Source organism: Salvelinus alpinus, chromosome 23 (assembly GCF_045679555.1).
Source record: "Salvelinus alpinus chromosome 23, SLU_Salpinus.1, whole genome shotgun sequence".
In the NCBI taxonomy this organism is placed as follows: Eukaryota; Metazoa; Chordata; class Actinopteri; order Salmoniformes; family Salmonidae; genus Salvelinus; species Salvelinus alpinus.
The window spans coordinates 28,118,203-28,134,589 of NC_092108.1; the positions used below are offsets into that span (position 1 = coordinate 28,118,203).

Sequence of the window (16,387 nt, forward strand, 5' to 3'; positions counted from 1 at the left end):
CAAGACCGCTTAGCGGAACACAAGTACGCCATACGGGTAGGCAATGAAGACTACCCCATAGCAAGGCACTACAAGTCCTTACACCATGGCAACCCCGCCTCCCTATGGGTATTGATCATGTTCGGGCCTCAATTAGAAAAGGGGCCCGTCTTAAACAGTTAAACCAAAGGGAAAGGTTTTGGATTTACAAACTACAGGCCACTAAGTACCCTGGTTTAAATGAAGATATGGATTTACAAACTACAGGCCACTAAGTACCCTGGTTTAAATCAAGATATGGATTTACAAACTGCAGGCCACTAAGTACCCTGGTTTAAATTAAGATATGGATTTACAAACTGCAGGCCACTAAGTACCCTGGTTTAAATGAAGATATGGATTTGCAAACTACAGGCCACTAAGTACCCTCGTTTAAATGAAGATATGGATTTCTCACCCTTCCTGTAGGGTCGTGATAGGTCCATTTGCTGTCATCTAGTGGACATTTTGCTAAATTGCCCTCAGCTATGTTTAGACTGTTGTTGTTCATGTTTGCTGTGTTCTAGTGTACTATAGAATATATTGCTCTCTTATTCTTGACACTTCTCCCAGTCATATTTAAGGTTAGAACTATCTTTCTAGGGGTTCTGATACTTCCAGCTTGGAGTTGTATTTTTATGATAACATAGCTACAGTATTTCACTTTTTAATGTGTATAGTATTGCTTACTAGGTGTGTCCAATCAATTTTGTAACCAGTCCCTCTTCAAATTAGGGCTAATTGGAAAAGCTGTTCAAAAGAGGACATTGTATTATTTCTTTGTACCCCCTGACGAAGGCCATGCAGCCGAAACGCGTCAGATTTTTAAAACTTTGTTTCTATTGAACATGCCATACAAATAAAGGCATTTTAATTAATTTTATGAAGAGTGCTTTGGTCCTCCTTCCTTTCTTTGGTCCTCCTTTCTTTTTAACACTTGTTAACTGACATGCATTCCAGGTGACTACCTCAAAGCTGGTTAAGAGAATGCCAACAGTATGCAAAGATGTCATCAAGGCAAAGGGTGGCTACTTTCAAGAACCTTTAAATATAAAATATATTTTGATATTGTTTTGGTTGATACATGATTCCATATGTGTTATGTAATAGTTTTGATGTCTTCACTATTATTCTAAAATGTAGAAAATAGTAAAAATAAAGAAAAACCCTGAAATGAGTAGGTGTGTCCAAACTTTTGACTGATACTGTACATATCCCAGCCAGAAGCCACGGATTACATGCAACATCCCCACTGAGCTAAAGTCTAGAGCTGCCGCTTTCAAGGAGCGGGACACTAATCCAGACACTTATAAGAAATCCCGCTACGATCTTTGACAAGCCATTAAACCCTCAAATATCAGTACAGGACTAAGATCGAATCCTACTACAATGGCTCTGATGCTTGTTAGATGTGTCAAGGCTTGCAAATATCACTGATTATAAAGGGAAACCCTGCCACGAGCTGCCCGGTAACACAAGCCTATCAGATGAGCTAAATCCCTTCTATAACCACTATGGTTATTATTTGACTCTGCTGGTCATTTATGAATGTTTGAACATCTTGAAAAACAATCTAGCCGTGTACTCTTATAATCTCCATCGGGACAGCCAGAAGGGGACTGGACAACCCTCAGAGCCTGGTTCCTCTCTAGGTTTCTTCCTAGGTTCCTTCTGCATTGCTTGCTTTTTGGAGTTTTAGGCTGGGTTTCTGTATAAGCACTTTGTGACATCTGATGATGTAAAAATGGCTTCATAAATACATTTGATTGATATGCTTGCATCGAGGCAAGTGACACTGAACCATGCATGAGAGCACCAGCTGTTCTGGATGACTGTGTTCTCTTGCTCTCCGTAGCAGGGCAATTTGTGACTTGTTTTGGTAATCAGTGGCTGTATCGGAGGAGGAGTGGTTTCATTTATTTTCTGAGTGTATTTCACCAGCTTCTCAGGCTCCATCTCCGAGTGCTTCATTCTGTAGCTAGAGGACTCCTGATATCTCTAGGAGTGGTAAGTATAATTTATTTTGTCTTTATCTGTTGTGGTCCAGTACTGTCTTTTTGCTAGCTAGGGCCATCTACTTTAAGTGCTGCCTGTCTTCCCAGTGGCATACTTGGTGTGTGAACTGCTGACTGCTCATAATTTACAGATAGTTATGACACATCAACCAGGATCAAAGGGCAAGGCAATTTGTGACTTGTTTTGGTAATCAGTGGCTGTATTGGACGGGGAGTTGTTTCACCTCTTCTAGGCAATCAGCAATTACTACAGGGAGGTGTGCTCTCCACCTCTGCTAGGCAATTAACAATTAGTGTTAGTTCTTCAGTTTTCCCTGATTTCTCAGTGGCAACTGTAAGCGACGGTCATGTCAGTGGCAGTTTTGTCGTGAAACTAAGACCGTCGCCAAAACAAAGACTGTTCTGCAGAGTTATTCAAGGAAGGCTCCACACCACTCTCTCACTTGAGTATCTTACCCAGTTATTTACAGATTATCCCATTTCTCTTTTGTATCTTTGTCAACTATGTGTGTGTTTTCTATACCTGTTCACACCTCTCCCTGTAGGCTTTACAGATGTTCTCCACACCTTGGCTGCAACCCTTCTAATTTAGTGTACCCTGCACGCACAACCCATGTGGAATTCCGGGTCCCTGGCAGCATTTGAAACTGCCGATCTGCGGTCAAGAATGACAAGTTAATCTCAGCCTATGCTGCCATTCAGTCCCTTGACGTTTTGGCCCTGACGGAGACATGGATCACCCCAGAGAACACAACAGATGCTCTTTCTTCATCTGACTATGTTTTCTCTCATAGTCCGAGAGCATCTGGTCGCCGTGGTGGTGGCACAGGTTTTCCCATTTCTCCTAAGTGGGGATTTTCTTTTTTCTCCCTTTCTCACCTGTCCATCTCCTCATTTGAATCCCATGCTGTCACTGTCACTTGTCCACTCAAGGTTAACATTATTGTCATCTATTGCCCAACAGGTGCCGTTGGAAAGTTCCTCAATGAGCTTGACACCTTGATAAGCTAATTTCCTGACGATGGCGTCTGCCTTCAATTAATTTCTTTCCAACTCTCTCTTTCCCCCCTTGCCTCTTTTGACCTCACCCTTTCCCAATCCTCTCCAACTCACAAGGCAGGCAATACGCTTGACCTCATCTTTACTAGAGGCTGCTCGCCTACTAATCTCACTGCAACCCCCCCCCCCCCCCCTTTTCTCTGATCACTACTTTGTTTCCTTTTCTGTCTCCCTTTCCTCCAACCCTAAACACTCAGCCGCTACCTAGATGGTCATGCGCTGTCGCAGTCTTCGCTCTCTCTTTCCCACTACTCTCTCCTCTTCTATTCTACCATCTCTCCCTTCTGATAAAAATCCTTCTCACTCCTGTCTCCTGAGTCTGCCTCTTCAACCCAACTCTCCTCCGTTTCCGTATCCTATGACACGCACTGTTCCCTTTCCTCCCATTTGGCTGGGCCTCCCCTCCTGCTCCATGGCTGAGTGACTCATTGCGAGCTTATAGAACAGGGCTGCCAGAGGACCTATCATCCTTTCACTCCCTCTTCTCTACCTTCTCTTCCTCTGTATCCGCTGCTAAAGCCACTTTCTATCACTCAAAATGTCAAGCTTCTACCTCTAACCCTAGGGAACTCTTTTCCACCTTCTCCTCCCTTCTTAATCATCCATCCCTCCCCCTCCACCCTCTCTGCGGACGACTTTGTCACCACTTTGAAAAAAAGATTGACAACATCTGCTACCCTATTGAGTCCACTGGTCACACAGAACTACCCTACGCCTTGAACTCTTTCTCCCCTCTCTCTCCGGATGACATCATGCAACTAGTGAGGTCTGGCCGCCCAAAAACCTGCCCGCTTGACCCCATCCCTTCCTCCCTTCTCCAGACCTCTGGATCTCAGATCTCTGGAGACCTTCTCCCATTCCTTATGCATATTCCTTGTTTATCAACAAGGAATATGCATGATTTGACTCAGACAACATTTAAACCAAATGCTTACTTGGTGGCAGTGGTTCATCGATGGTGGGGTAGTGATGGGAATCAGGACGCAGAGCAGGAAGCTGGCTAACTGGAGGATGACTGGAAGGTAAGGGACAATCTCCTATGGGACGACAAAAACAGGTCAGTCTACCCTAAGTTATCCAAACTACATCTCCATATCTCAAGTTAGTATTCAGTGAGGAACTAAACTGACGTCCTATCCTCCCACTGGGCCCAGCCACGGGTGACTCTCCATTTCCCATGAAGCTCTGGGGGCTCTGGACCTGCGTGGATGGGGCCTCTTGCCATTGGGGCATCCCATCTCCTGGCTCCCTGCTCTCTGCTCCGTTCACCTCCATGTCCTCATCCTCTTGGGAGGAGAAAGCACTGCTCCCCTCAGATGTCCTGCTTGCAGCCAGTAGAGGTGCCCGGGTGTGGCATACTCGGCCCTCGTAGCATGAGTTACTACAGCAGGGCTGCATGTCATCCTCGTCGGACACTCTCTGGTGACCCCTGACCTGGCCCTGGGGGTGGCGGCCCTCGCTGTCCAGCAGCAAGGCCAGGTCGGACAGACGCTCGATGGACAGGCTGCGGGGCAGGGTCCTCCTTGGGCCAGGGGTCAGGGGCTCGGCCTTCTCATCCTCTTCTGAGCCATCCTGGTCCCTGGGGCTTAGCTGGTCAGGGCCTGGGTCTGGGTCTGGATCTGGGTCCGAGTCGGGCTCCATCTCAGCCTGCTCTCCCTCCCCGTCCTCCTGGGTCTCTGGCTGGGCAGAGGGCAAGCTATGGAGGAGGTGGTGGATGCGGATGTAGTGTGAGCGAGGGGTTTCAGGCTCCCCGCAAGCCGAGGCGATGACTGTCTCCAGCTCGGACACAGGCAGGGAGCAGGGCCGGTTCTTACGCCTAGGGGTGGTCCTGACGCGCAGGGAGCAGCAGTCCTCGTCCCCCTCTTCCTGCCCCACTGCCTGCTGTTCTGCTGGCCCTCGAGAGACTCCAAACGCTGCACTCTCCATGTCCTGCACTACAGCAGAGTGTACTGCAGAGCTGAACTGACCCTCTACTGGGGCACTGTCCACCCCCTCTGCCCACTCAGCCTCCTGCCCAATAGCCCTCTGCTCCTCTGGGACAGCAGCCTGAGGACTAGTGGGGGTCTGCTGGTCCCCTTCCTCACTGTTCTCCTCTACCGTGGGTAGCTTCTCTGCAGAAACAGCTACAGCCACAACTGCCTCCCTGTGAGCACCATGGACTTCTGGTTTGCTTGGTTCTGTTTTTTGGGCCTCAGCTCTGGAACAGCCAGGCCCTGAGTCTTCATCTCCATCTGTGGGCTGCTTTGAACTCGAAAGCCTTGCTGGATCCCCCTCCATGGGAGTGTCAGTATCTGTATCCCCTCCAATAGGGAGTTCTGGAGCTCCAGTATATTCCTCCTCATCCATGGGGAGTTCAGGAGCCCCCGGACCCAGGCTCATGGTGTCCTCTGCCTGGCCTTGGGCCTGGGAGGACTGGCCTTCCCCTTGGTTCTCCTGCACAGCGGTACACTCAGGCTCCGTGCTGAGAGACATGTCCTCATCATCTGCAGGGGGAGAACAGAGCTCATTACCTCACAGTCAGGGGCCTGGCTACCACACAGTGGGGCATATCCACATTAACTCACACTCTTTTAACTCTTAATAGACTATTCTGTTTCTGCTATGGTATGTCAATAAATATAAAATCTTGTATAAATCAAAGCAGCATGACAATATGGCACATGACAATACCAGAATAATCAATGCTTAATATCTGCCTGTCCAAACCTAGATATGACAGTTGATATTTACAGACATACAGTAGATATTATATATTCTAATTGTCCTACCTCTGTATTAAGAAACAGACTAATTGAACCTAAATGAGAGGAAGAAGACAAACAGGATGTGAACAAACCTGGGTTCAAATACTATGTGTTTCTGTTCAAAAACTTGTGTTTGATTGAGCCTGCTGAGAGAACCAGATGGGTGGGGTTTGTGGGACTATTCCCTTAGCTCCATTACGCCAGGCAAGTTTGATCAAGTGCAGCTAAAGTGTTTTAAGGAAAACTAGTACTATTTGAACCCAGGTCTGGACATGTGTGAGATGATGTGTGTGAAAGAGGAACCTGGATGAATGGAGGAAGTGATCTCAAATCTGAACTGCAGCTGTCCACTGACATGTTCCGTCGGCAGCCTTCGGCCCAGTGTGTAGCTGACCACACGGTCACTATGGAGGAGGAAAGAAAGAGGGGAGGGACGGGGAGGGAGAGAGGAGAGGTGAGAGATAGAGATAAAGAGAGGGGGTTGAGAGTGAGAAAAGTGGGGTGAGAGAGGGAGAAAGGAAGAGAAAGCGAGGGAGTTGAACAGAGGGTGAGCGATGAGGGAGAAGGGGGGGAATTCAAGAGAGAGACATGTTACTTTATGATTCAACCCCCCCCCCCCCCCACGTTTTGGTGTTTGCCCTGCTTTAGAGGGCTCTTGTAAAGGGTTTCCAAAATATCAATTCATAAGCATTTGATTATCCTGATAATACTATGAGCGTCCTGTTTATTCCTGAGCCGTACCCAATAGCATGCTTCTCCAGTAGCCGCTGCACAGGCATGGACAGCTTGCCCAGGAAACGTTTGATGATGGGACGACTCTTGGCAAACTTATCTTTCACCTCGATCTCCAGAACGTCCGTGGGCAGAGACACAAAGTTGAAGCGCTGAGGAGAGAGAGAAAGACATAGAATCTTTTTTAAATGCCTGTATAGGGGCTGTGTGTAAGTATGCGTGTAGTGTTAGAGATGCGTGTCACTGTGAGATGCTTGTGTAGTTGTTAGTAGTACTGAAAACACTTGCAGCTATAGGAAACAAAGAGGGAACTATCCATGGTGCTGAACTCAAAGTAAGACTAAGTATAACTTTGGAATGGAGGGAATAATACATATGAAACAATGCATTACCCAACCCTGTGTAACCTCAAATGACAGTGATGCCAAAATGTAAAGGTAAAGAAAAAATGAAACCTCTGTAAATTGGACATTTTAATTGAAATAATTTTTTTAATTCACCCTGTGATCTCTATGACAGATGAGCTATGAACTGGCATCCCTCCAGGTATCTCTCCATCTCTACATGAACTGACCTCTATGGTTGTAGCTTACTGTACTGTTCTGTAGTGTACTGTTCTGTTCTGCACTGTTCTGTTCTGTGCTGTTCTGTACTTGTAACAGAACATGAGTGGATCAGATATCACTGGCTCAGTATTACAGTATATACAATATATGTATGCAGTTAACCCCCTGCCTGCCTAAAGCATACAGCGAGCATCTTTGCATACTTTTTTAAATCATTGTCCTAAATTGCAGGTCATATAGTAAAGGGATGTAAAAGTAATCCATAATGTATACATACATTAGATATAGGATCTATGGTAGTGGTAGTAGCAATAGTAGAAGAGGCAGTAGCAGTGGAGGCTCCTCAGAGGAGGAAAGGGAAGCCCATCCTCAGTGAATTTCATAAAAATAAAAATAGTGAAACTTAATGTTTTAATCTAAATGTTTTAGATTAAACTACACTAAATATATTCACGTCACCAAATAATTGATTAACACCCACTGTTTTGAATTAAGGTCTACAGTAGCCTCAAAAGCACTCTGTAGGGTAGCACCATGGTGTAGCCGGAGGACAACTAGTTCCCATCCTCCTCTGGGTACATTGACTTCAATACAAAACCTAGGAGGCTCGTGGTTCTCACCTCCTTCCATAGACTTCAACGTAATTATTACAACTTCCGGAGGACGTCCTCCAACCTTATCAGAGCTATTGCAGCATGAACTGACATGTTGTCCACCCAATCAAAGGATCAGAGAATGAATCTAGTACTGAAAGCATAAGCTACAGCTAGGTAGCACTGCAGTGCATAAAATGTGATGCGTAGTTGACTCAGAGAGAGAGAGAGAGAAAGACAAAAGTGGAACAGTTTTTAACAAATACAATTCCTCAAAAATTAAGCAGAAGCAAGAGAAAGAGAGAGATTTAACTTTTACCTAGCTAGCAAATGCACCTAGCTAGCTAGTTTAGCCTACTCAAACAGAGAGGGATGCTACAGTATGTTACCTAGCTATCCAACACTGGAGCTCTTCCAAGTCAAGGTAAGTTTTACGTTTTATTAATTTATTGCCACCAGGGCCCGCCGGTAAAGCTGCTAAACTGCTTGCAAACTGTACTGCATGATTGTAGCGGGTTTACTAACGCGTTAGTTCTAGTAGCTATGTTGTTGACTTGATGCCAGCTAATATGGTGACAATGATGTAGGCTGTGTGTGGCGGTTATGATATGAAGGTTTGGCTTGGAAAGGTTGTAATGCCTGGACACAAACAACTGACGTGTTGTGCACTGAAGTCCACAAGCGAAGCGAAAAGGTGAGAGGAGGAGAGAGCGTAGATGCGAGAAGGAATTTTACAACAATCTGGCTGCTATGAAAGTGAACTGTGTTTGCATGTGATCAGGGGTGTATTCATTCCACCGATTCTGTTGAAAAATGTTTCGTAAAAGGAAGCAAACGGAAAGAAACGGATATAAACATTCCTGAATTTGTCCAATAGAAACTTGTTTGCAACTGTTGGACAAATGATTACACCCTAAATCAGCTAGATGCAGGCAAGATTGTGCAAGGCGGTATTGAATATGTCCATGTCTGTCACCTTGATTACTCAAATTTCTCTGCACCTACATTGTAAACTTTGATTGATAGGCTAGGTTGTAGAAACCTCCTGATGGGTATAGGGAAAATGTAAGTATCATGTAGTAAGTAGCCTAAACCTATCCATGTTACATTAAGCTGGGTAAATGGAATATGAATGAGTCATCCAATATGCTGTAATAGAAATAAGACCATGCTCATGTATCATCCGCCTCATCTTAAACGGCACGACCGCCACTGGGCGGTAGTCATACTAATCATGGATTATACCACCACTCTCCTAGTTACTAGTGTGTTAGTGTGATGATTCAAGGTCAGTGTGTTCTGAACCTGCAGCTCGCAGCATCATCACAAGCAGAGAGGCCTAGCTGTATGTGCCAATGACTGTAGGGGAATGGGACTGTGTTAGTTATTATCAGGATGATTAACTTTCACTTTTACTGTAGGCCACAGGCTGTAATGTAATGGCTGGGTGAGTCTAGACTAATTGTTCAACCCAAACAATGAGTCACAAGTGAAGAGAGATTCCTTAATATAACCCCTAGAGTCGGTGTCCGCACCTCCGCGGATATCAAATCAGCATAATAAAAAACTCCCAATAAACGTCTGTTTTAAACTAGAGATATCTGGCTCTCATAAACACACAAATAACCTGGGCAAAGTGTCAAAAACATGAAAGGCTAATAGTAAAATGTTAAAGTAAATCAACAGATCTGTCAACAGATAGTAGACCAATCAGGCAAATCTTAGTCATAAGGCATATTGGGACAAGAGAGGTTTGTCTCAGTGACTTTATGTGCTAGCTAACATAAATTGATGTCCATGTTCTGCAGATAGTATGTACGTGCATACAGTGCCTTCGGAAAGTATTAGGCCCCTTGACTTTTTCCACATTTTGTTACAACCTTAATCCAAAATGTATGAAATTGTTTTTTTCCTCATCAATCTACACACAATACCCCACACATTTTTTTTGCTGATTTATAAAAAATAAAAAACTTATTTTCACAAGTATTCCGACCCTTTACTCAGTACTTTATTGAAGCACCTTTGGCAGCGATTACAGCCTTGAGTCTTCTTGGGTATGACGCTACACGCTTGGCACACCTGTATTTGGGGAGTTTCTCCCATTCTTCTCCAACGATCCTCACAAGCTCTGTCAGGTTGGATGGGGAGCATTGCTGCACAGCTATTTTCAGGTCTCTCCAGAGATGTTCGATCAGGTTCAAGTTCGGGCTCTGGCTGGGCCACATAAGGACATTCAGAGACTTATTTTCTGAAGCCACTCCTGCGTTGTCTTGGCTGTGTGCTTAGGGTCGTTGTCCTGTTGGAAGGTTAACCTTTGCCCCAGTCTGAGGTCCTGAGTGCTCTGGAGCAGGTTTTTATCAAGGATCTCTCTGTACTTTTCTCCGTTCATCTTTGCCTCGATCCTGACTAGTTTCGCAGTCCCTGCTGCTGAACAACATCCCCACAGCATGATGTTGCCACCACCATGCTTCACCATAGGGATGGTGCCAGAATTCCTCCAAACGTGATGCTTGGCATTCAGGGTAAAGAGTTCAAGCTTGGTTTCATCTTACAAGAGAATCTTGTTTCTCATGGTCTGAGAGTCTTTTGGTGCCTTTTGACAAACTCCAAGTGGGCTGTCATGTGCCTTTTTACTAAGGAGTGGCTTCCGTCTGGCCACTCAAATCAAATCAAATCAAATTTTATTAGTCACATACACATGGTTAGCAGATGTTAATGCGAGTGTAGCGAAATGCTTGTGCTTCTAGTTCCGACAATGCAGTAATAACAACAAGTAATCTAACCTAACAATTCCACAACTACTACCTTATACACACAAGTGTAAAGGGATAAAGAATATGTACATAAAGATATATGAATGAGTGATGGTACAGAACGGCATAGGCAAGATGCAGTAGATGGTATAGAGTACGGTATATACATATACATATGAGATGAGTACTGTAGGGTATGTAAACATAAAGTGGCATAGTTTAAAGTGGCTAGTGGTACATGTATTACATAAAGATGGCAAGATGCAGTAGATGATATAGAGTACAGTATATACATATACATATGAGATGGGTAATGTAGGGTATGTAAACATTACATTAAGTGGCATTGTTTAAAGTGGCTAGTGGTACATTTTTACATAATTTCCATCAATTCCCATTTTTAAAGTGGCTGGAGTTGAGTCAGTATGTTGGCAGTGGCCGCTAAATGTTAGTGGTGGCTGTTTAACAGTCTGATGGCCTTGAGATAGAAGCTGTTTTTCAGTCTCTCGGTCCCTGCTTTGATGCACCTGTACTGACCTCGCCTTCTGGATGATAGCGGGGTGAACAGGCAGTGGCTTGGGTGGTTGTTGTCCTTGATGATCTTTATGGCCTTCCTGTGACATCGGGTGGTGTAGGTGTCCTGGAGGGCAGGTAGTTTGCCCCCGGTGATGCGTTCTGCAGACCTCACTACCCTCTGGAGAGCCTTACGGTTGTGGGCGGAGCAGTTGCCGTACCAGGCGGTGATACAGCCCGACAGGATGCTCTCGATTGTGCATCTGTAGAAGTTTGTGAGTGCTTTTGGTGACAAGCCGAATTTCTTCAGCCTCCTGAGGTTGAAGAGGCGCTGCTGCGCCTTCTTCACAACGCTGTCTGTGTGGGTGGACCAATTCAGTTTGTCCGTGATGTGTACACCGAGGAACTTAAAACTTTCCACCTTCTCCACTACTGACCCGTCGATGTGGATAGGGGGGTGCTCCCTCTGCTGTTTCCTGAAGTCCACAATCATCTCCTTTGTTTTGTTGACGTTGAGTGTGAGGTTATTTTCCTGACACCACACTCCGAGGGCCCTCACCTCCTCCCTGTAGGCCGTCTCGTCGTTGTTGGTAATCAAGCCTACCACTGTAGTGTCATCCGCAAACTTGATGATTGAGTTGGAGGCGTGCATGGCCACGCAGTCGTGGGTGAACAGGGAGTACAGGAGAGGGCTCAGAACGCACCCTTGTGGGGCCCCAGTGTTGAGGATCAGCGGGGTGGAGATGTTGTTACCTACCCTCACCACCTGGGGGCGGCCCGTCAGGAAGTCCAGGACCCAGTTGCACAGGGCGGGGTCGAGACCCAGGGTCTCGAGCTTGATGACGAGTTTGGAGGGTACTATGGTGTTAAATGCTGAGCTGTAGTCGATGAACAGCATTCTCACATAGGTATTCCTCTTGTCCAGATGGGTTAGGGCAGTGTGCAGTGTGGTTGCGATTGCGTCGTCTGTGGACCTATTGGGTCGGTAAGCAAATTGGAGTGGGTCTAGGGTGTCCGGTAGGGTGGAGGTGATATGGTCCTTGACTAGTCTCTCAAAGCACTTCATGATGACGGAAGTGAGTGCTACGGGGCGGTAGTCGTTTAGCTCAGTTACCTTAGCTTTCTTGGGAACAGGAACAATGGTGGCCCTCTTGAAGCATGTGGGAACAGCAGACTGGGATAAGGATTGATTGAATATGTCCGTAAACACACCAGCCAGCTGGTCTGCGCATGCTCTGAGGACGCGGCTGGGAATGCCGTCTGGGCCTGCAGCCTTGCGAGGGTTAACACGTTTAAATGTTTTACTCACCTCGGCTGCAGTGAAGGAGAGCCCGCAGGTTTTGGTAGCGGGCCGTGTCAGTGGCACTGTATTGTCCTCAAAGCGGGCAAAAAAGTTATTTAGCCTGTCTGGGAGCAAGACATCCTGGTCCGCGACGGGGCTGGTTTTCTTTTTGTAATCCGTGATAGACTGTAGACCCTGCCACATACCTCTTGTGTCTGAGCTGTTGAATTGCGATTCTATTTTGTCTCTGTACTGGGACTTAGCCTGTTTGATTGCCTTGCGGAGAGAATAGCTACACTGTTTGTATTCGGTCATGTTTCCGGTCACCTTGCCCTGGTTAAAAGCAGTGGTTCGCGCTTTCAGTTTCACGCGAATGCTGCCGTCAATCCACGGTTTCTGGTTTGGGAATGTTTTAATCGTTGCTGTGGGTACGACATCGTCAATGCACTTCCTAATGAACTCGCTCACCGAATCAGCATATTCTTCAATGTTGTTGTTGGACGCAATGCGGAACATATTCCAATCCGCGTGATCGAAGCAGTCTTGAAGCGTGGAATCAGATTGGTCGGACAAGCGTTGAACAGACCTGAGCGCGGGAGCTTGTTGTTTTAGTTTCTGTTTGTAGGCTGGAATCAACAAAATGGAGTCGTGGTCAGCTTTTCCGAAAGGAGGGCGGGGGAGGGCCTTATATGCGTCGCGGAAGTTAGTATAACAATGATCCAGGGTTTTACCAGCCCTGGTAGCACAATCGATATGCTGATAGAATTTAGGGAGTTTTGTTTTTAGATTAGCCTTGTTAAAATCCCCAGCTACGATGAATGCAGCCTCAGGGTGTGTGGTTTCCAGTTTACAAAGAGTCAGATAAAGTTCGTTCAGGGCCATCGATGTGTCTGCTTGGGGGGGAATATATACGGCTGTGATTATGATCGAAGAGAATTCCCTTGGTAGATAATGCGGTCGACATTTGATTGTGAGGAGTTCTAGATCAGGTGAACAGAATGACTTGAGTTCCTGTGTGTTGTTATGATGATCACACCACGTCTCGTTAATCATAAGGCATACCCCCCCGCCCCTCTTCTTACCAGAAAGATGTTTGTTTCTGTCGGCGCGATGCGTGAAGAAACCAGCTGGCTGCACCGACTCCGTTAGCGTCTCTTGAGTTAGCCATGTTTCCGTGAAGCAGAGCACATTGCAATCCCTGATGTCTCTCTGGAATGTTACCCGTGCTCGGATTTCATCAACCTTATTGTCAAGAGACTGGACATTGGCGAGTAGTATGCTAGGGAGTGGAGCGCGATGTGCCCGTCTCCGAAGCCTGACCAGGAGACCGCTACGTTTGCCCCTTTTACGGCGTCGCGTAGGGTCGCCGGCTGGGATCAGATCCATTGTATTGGGTGGAAGGCAAAACACTGGATCCGTTTCGGGAAAGTCATATTCCTGGTAGGAACGATGGTGAGTTGACGTTAATCGTATATTCAGTAGTTCCTCCCGACTGTATGTAATGAAACCTAAGATCACCTGGGGTACCGATGTAAGAAATAACACATAAAAAAACAAAATACTGCATATTTTCCAAGGAACGCGAAGCGAGGCGGCCATCTCGGTCGGCGCCGGAAGTTGATTGATGGAGTGCTGCAGAGATGGTTGTCATTCTGGAAGGTTCTCCCATCTCCACAGAGGAACTCTAGAGCTCTGTCAGAGTGACCATCGAGTTCTTGGGCACCTACCTGACCAAGGTCCTTTTCCCCCGATTGCTCAGTTTGGCCGGGCAGCCAGCTCTAGGAAGAGTCTTGGTGGTTCCCAACTTCTTCCATTTAAGAATGATGGAGGCCACTGTGTTCTTGAGGACCTTCAATGCTGCTGACATTTTTTTCTACCCTTCCCCAAATCAGTGCCTCGACACAATCCTGTCTCTGAGTTCTACGGACAATTTCTTCGACTTCATGGCTTGGTTTTTGCTCTGACATGCACTGTCAACTGTGGGACCTTATATAGACAGGTGTGTGCCTTTCCAAATCATGTCCAATCAATTGAATTTACCACAGGTGGATCAAGTTGTAGAAACATCTCAAGGATGATGAATTTCGAGTCAATTTCGAGTCTCATAGCAAAGGGTCGGAATATTTACAGTATGTACAATTGAAGTCGGACGTTTAAATACACCAAAAACTTTTACACTCAGTTTTTCACAATTCCTGACATTAATACCAGTAAAAATTCCCTGTCTTAGGTCAGTTAGGCTCATCACTTTTTATTTTAAGAATGTGAAATGTCAGAATAATAGAGAGTGATTTATTTCAGCTTTTATTTCTTTCATCACATTCCCAGTGGGTCAGAACTTTACATACACTCAATTAGTATTTGGTAGCATTGCTTTTAAATAGTTTAACTTGGATCAAACGTTTTGGATAGCCTTCCACAAGCTTCCCACAATAAGTTGTGAATTTTGGCAAATTCCTCCTGACAGAGCTGGTGTAACTGAGTCAGGTTTGTAGGCCTCCTTGCTCGCACACTCTTTTTCATTTCTGCCCACAAATTTTCTATAGGATTGAGGTCAGGGCTTTGTGATGGCTACTCCAATACCTTGACTTTGTTGTCCTTAACCTTTCTGGACTACCCATCCCGGATCCGGGATCATTCTCATCAGAAACGCTGACTAGCATAGCCTAGCCTAGCGCCACAGGGAATATAATATAATATAATTTCACAAGTCCAATACAGCAAATGAAAGATAAACATCTTGTGAATCCAGCCAACATGTCCGATTTTTTAAAATGTTTTACAGCGAAAACACAACATATATTTATGTTAGCTCACCACAATAGCCCAACACACAACGCCATTCTTTCACCGCAAAGATAGCTTTCACAAAACCCACAAATAGAGATAAAATTAATCACTAACCTTTGAACAACTTCATCAGATGACAGTCTTATGACATCATGTTATACAATACATTTATGTTTTGTTCGAAAATGTGCATATTTATAGCTACAAATCGTGGTTTTACATTACATTACATTTAAGTCATTTAGCAGACGCTCTTATCCAGAGCGACTTACAGTTTTACATTGGCGACATGGTCAGAAATGGCTCCAAAATGTCCAGAGAAATTTTAGAGAGTCACGTAATCTAACAGAAAAACTCATCATAAACTTTGCTGAAAAATACATGTTGTACATATAATTAAAGATACACTGGTTCTTAATGCAACCGCTGTGTTAGATTTAAAAAAAATAACTTTAATATAAAGCACAGCATGCAATAATCTGAGACAGCGCTCAGCCATTCTCCGCCATGTTGGAGTCAACAGAGTCAACAAAAATACGAAATAACATTATAAATATTCCCTTACCTTTGATGAACTTTCATCAGAATGCAGTGCCAGGAATCCTAGTTCCACAATAAATTGTTGTTTTGTTTTAGAATGTCCATTTCTTCTGTCGAATTAGCAACTTTGGCTAGCATGTGTAGCTCACGTGTCCATGAAGATTTGACGCATGAACGAAAAATTCAAAAAGTGATAATAAAAGTCGAATAAACTGGTCAAACTCAGTGGAGAATCCATCTTTAGGATGTTTTTCTCATATATATCCAATAACGTCCCAGACGGAGCATTTCTTCGTGTCTACCTAACGCATTGCAGAAAAAGATATGACACACCCAAGTGCGTAGCCAAATACTGCCAATATGGCTGACCTCTCACTCCAAAGACTCTCATCCGGTCCCACATAAGGCTAGACACTTCATTCCACGTTCTACTGCCTGTTGACATCTAGTGGAAGGCGTATGAAGTGCATACAGATCCATAAATACAAGGCAATTAAATAGGCGATGCCTTTCACAGAGACCCATTTCAGAATTTTCACTTCCTGTTTGGAAGTTTGCCTGCCAAATGAGTTCTGTTTTACTCACAGATATAATTCAAACAGTTTTAGAAACTTCAGAGTGTTTTCTATCCAATAGTAATAATAATATGCATATCATATGATCTAGGACAGAGTACGAGGCCGTTTAAATTGGGCACAATTTTATCCAAAAGTGAAAAGGGCGCCCCCTATTTCCATTAAGCCATTTTGCCACAACTTTGGAAGTATGCTTGGCGTCAA

General features: G+C 45.1%; 1 protein-coding gene across 1 annotated transcript in view; it reads right to left on the reverse strand.

Moving 5' to 3' along the window:
* Positions 1 to 16,387, reverse strand: part of LOC139550717 (E3 ubiquitin-protein ligase HECW1-like) — a 68,889-nt gene that overhangs the window by 25,677 nt on the left and 26,825 nt on the right. The window contains exons 7-10 of the mRNA XM_071361814.1: positions 6,578 to 6,720; positions 6,140 to 6,240; positions 4,223 to 5,575; positions 4,028 to 4,129 (exon numbers count right to left, since the gene is read on the reverse strand). Coding sequence (XP_071217915.1) covers positions 4,028 to 4,129; positions 4,223 to 5,575; positions 6,140 to 6,240; positions 6,578 to 6,720 — 1,699 coding nt within the window. The remainder of the gene's footprint in view (positions 1 to 4,027; positions 4,130 to 4,222; positions 5,576 to 6,139; positions 6,241 to 6,577; positions 6,721 to 16,387) is intronic.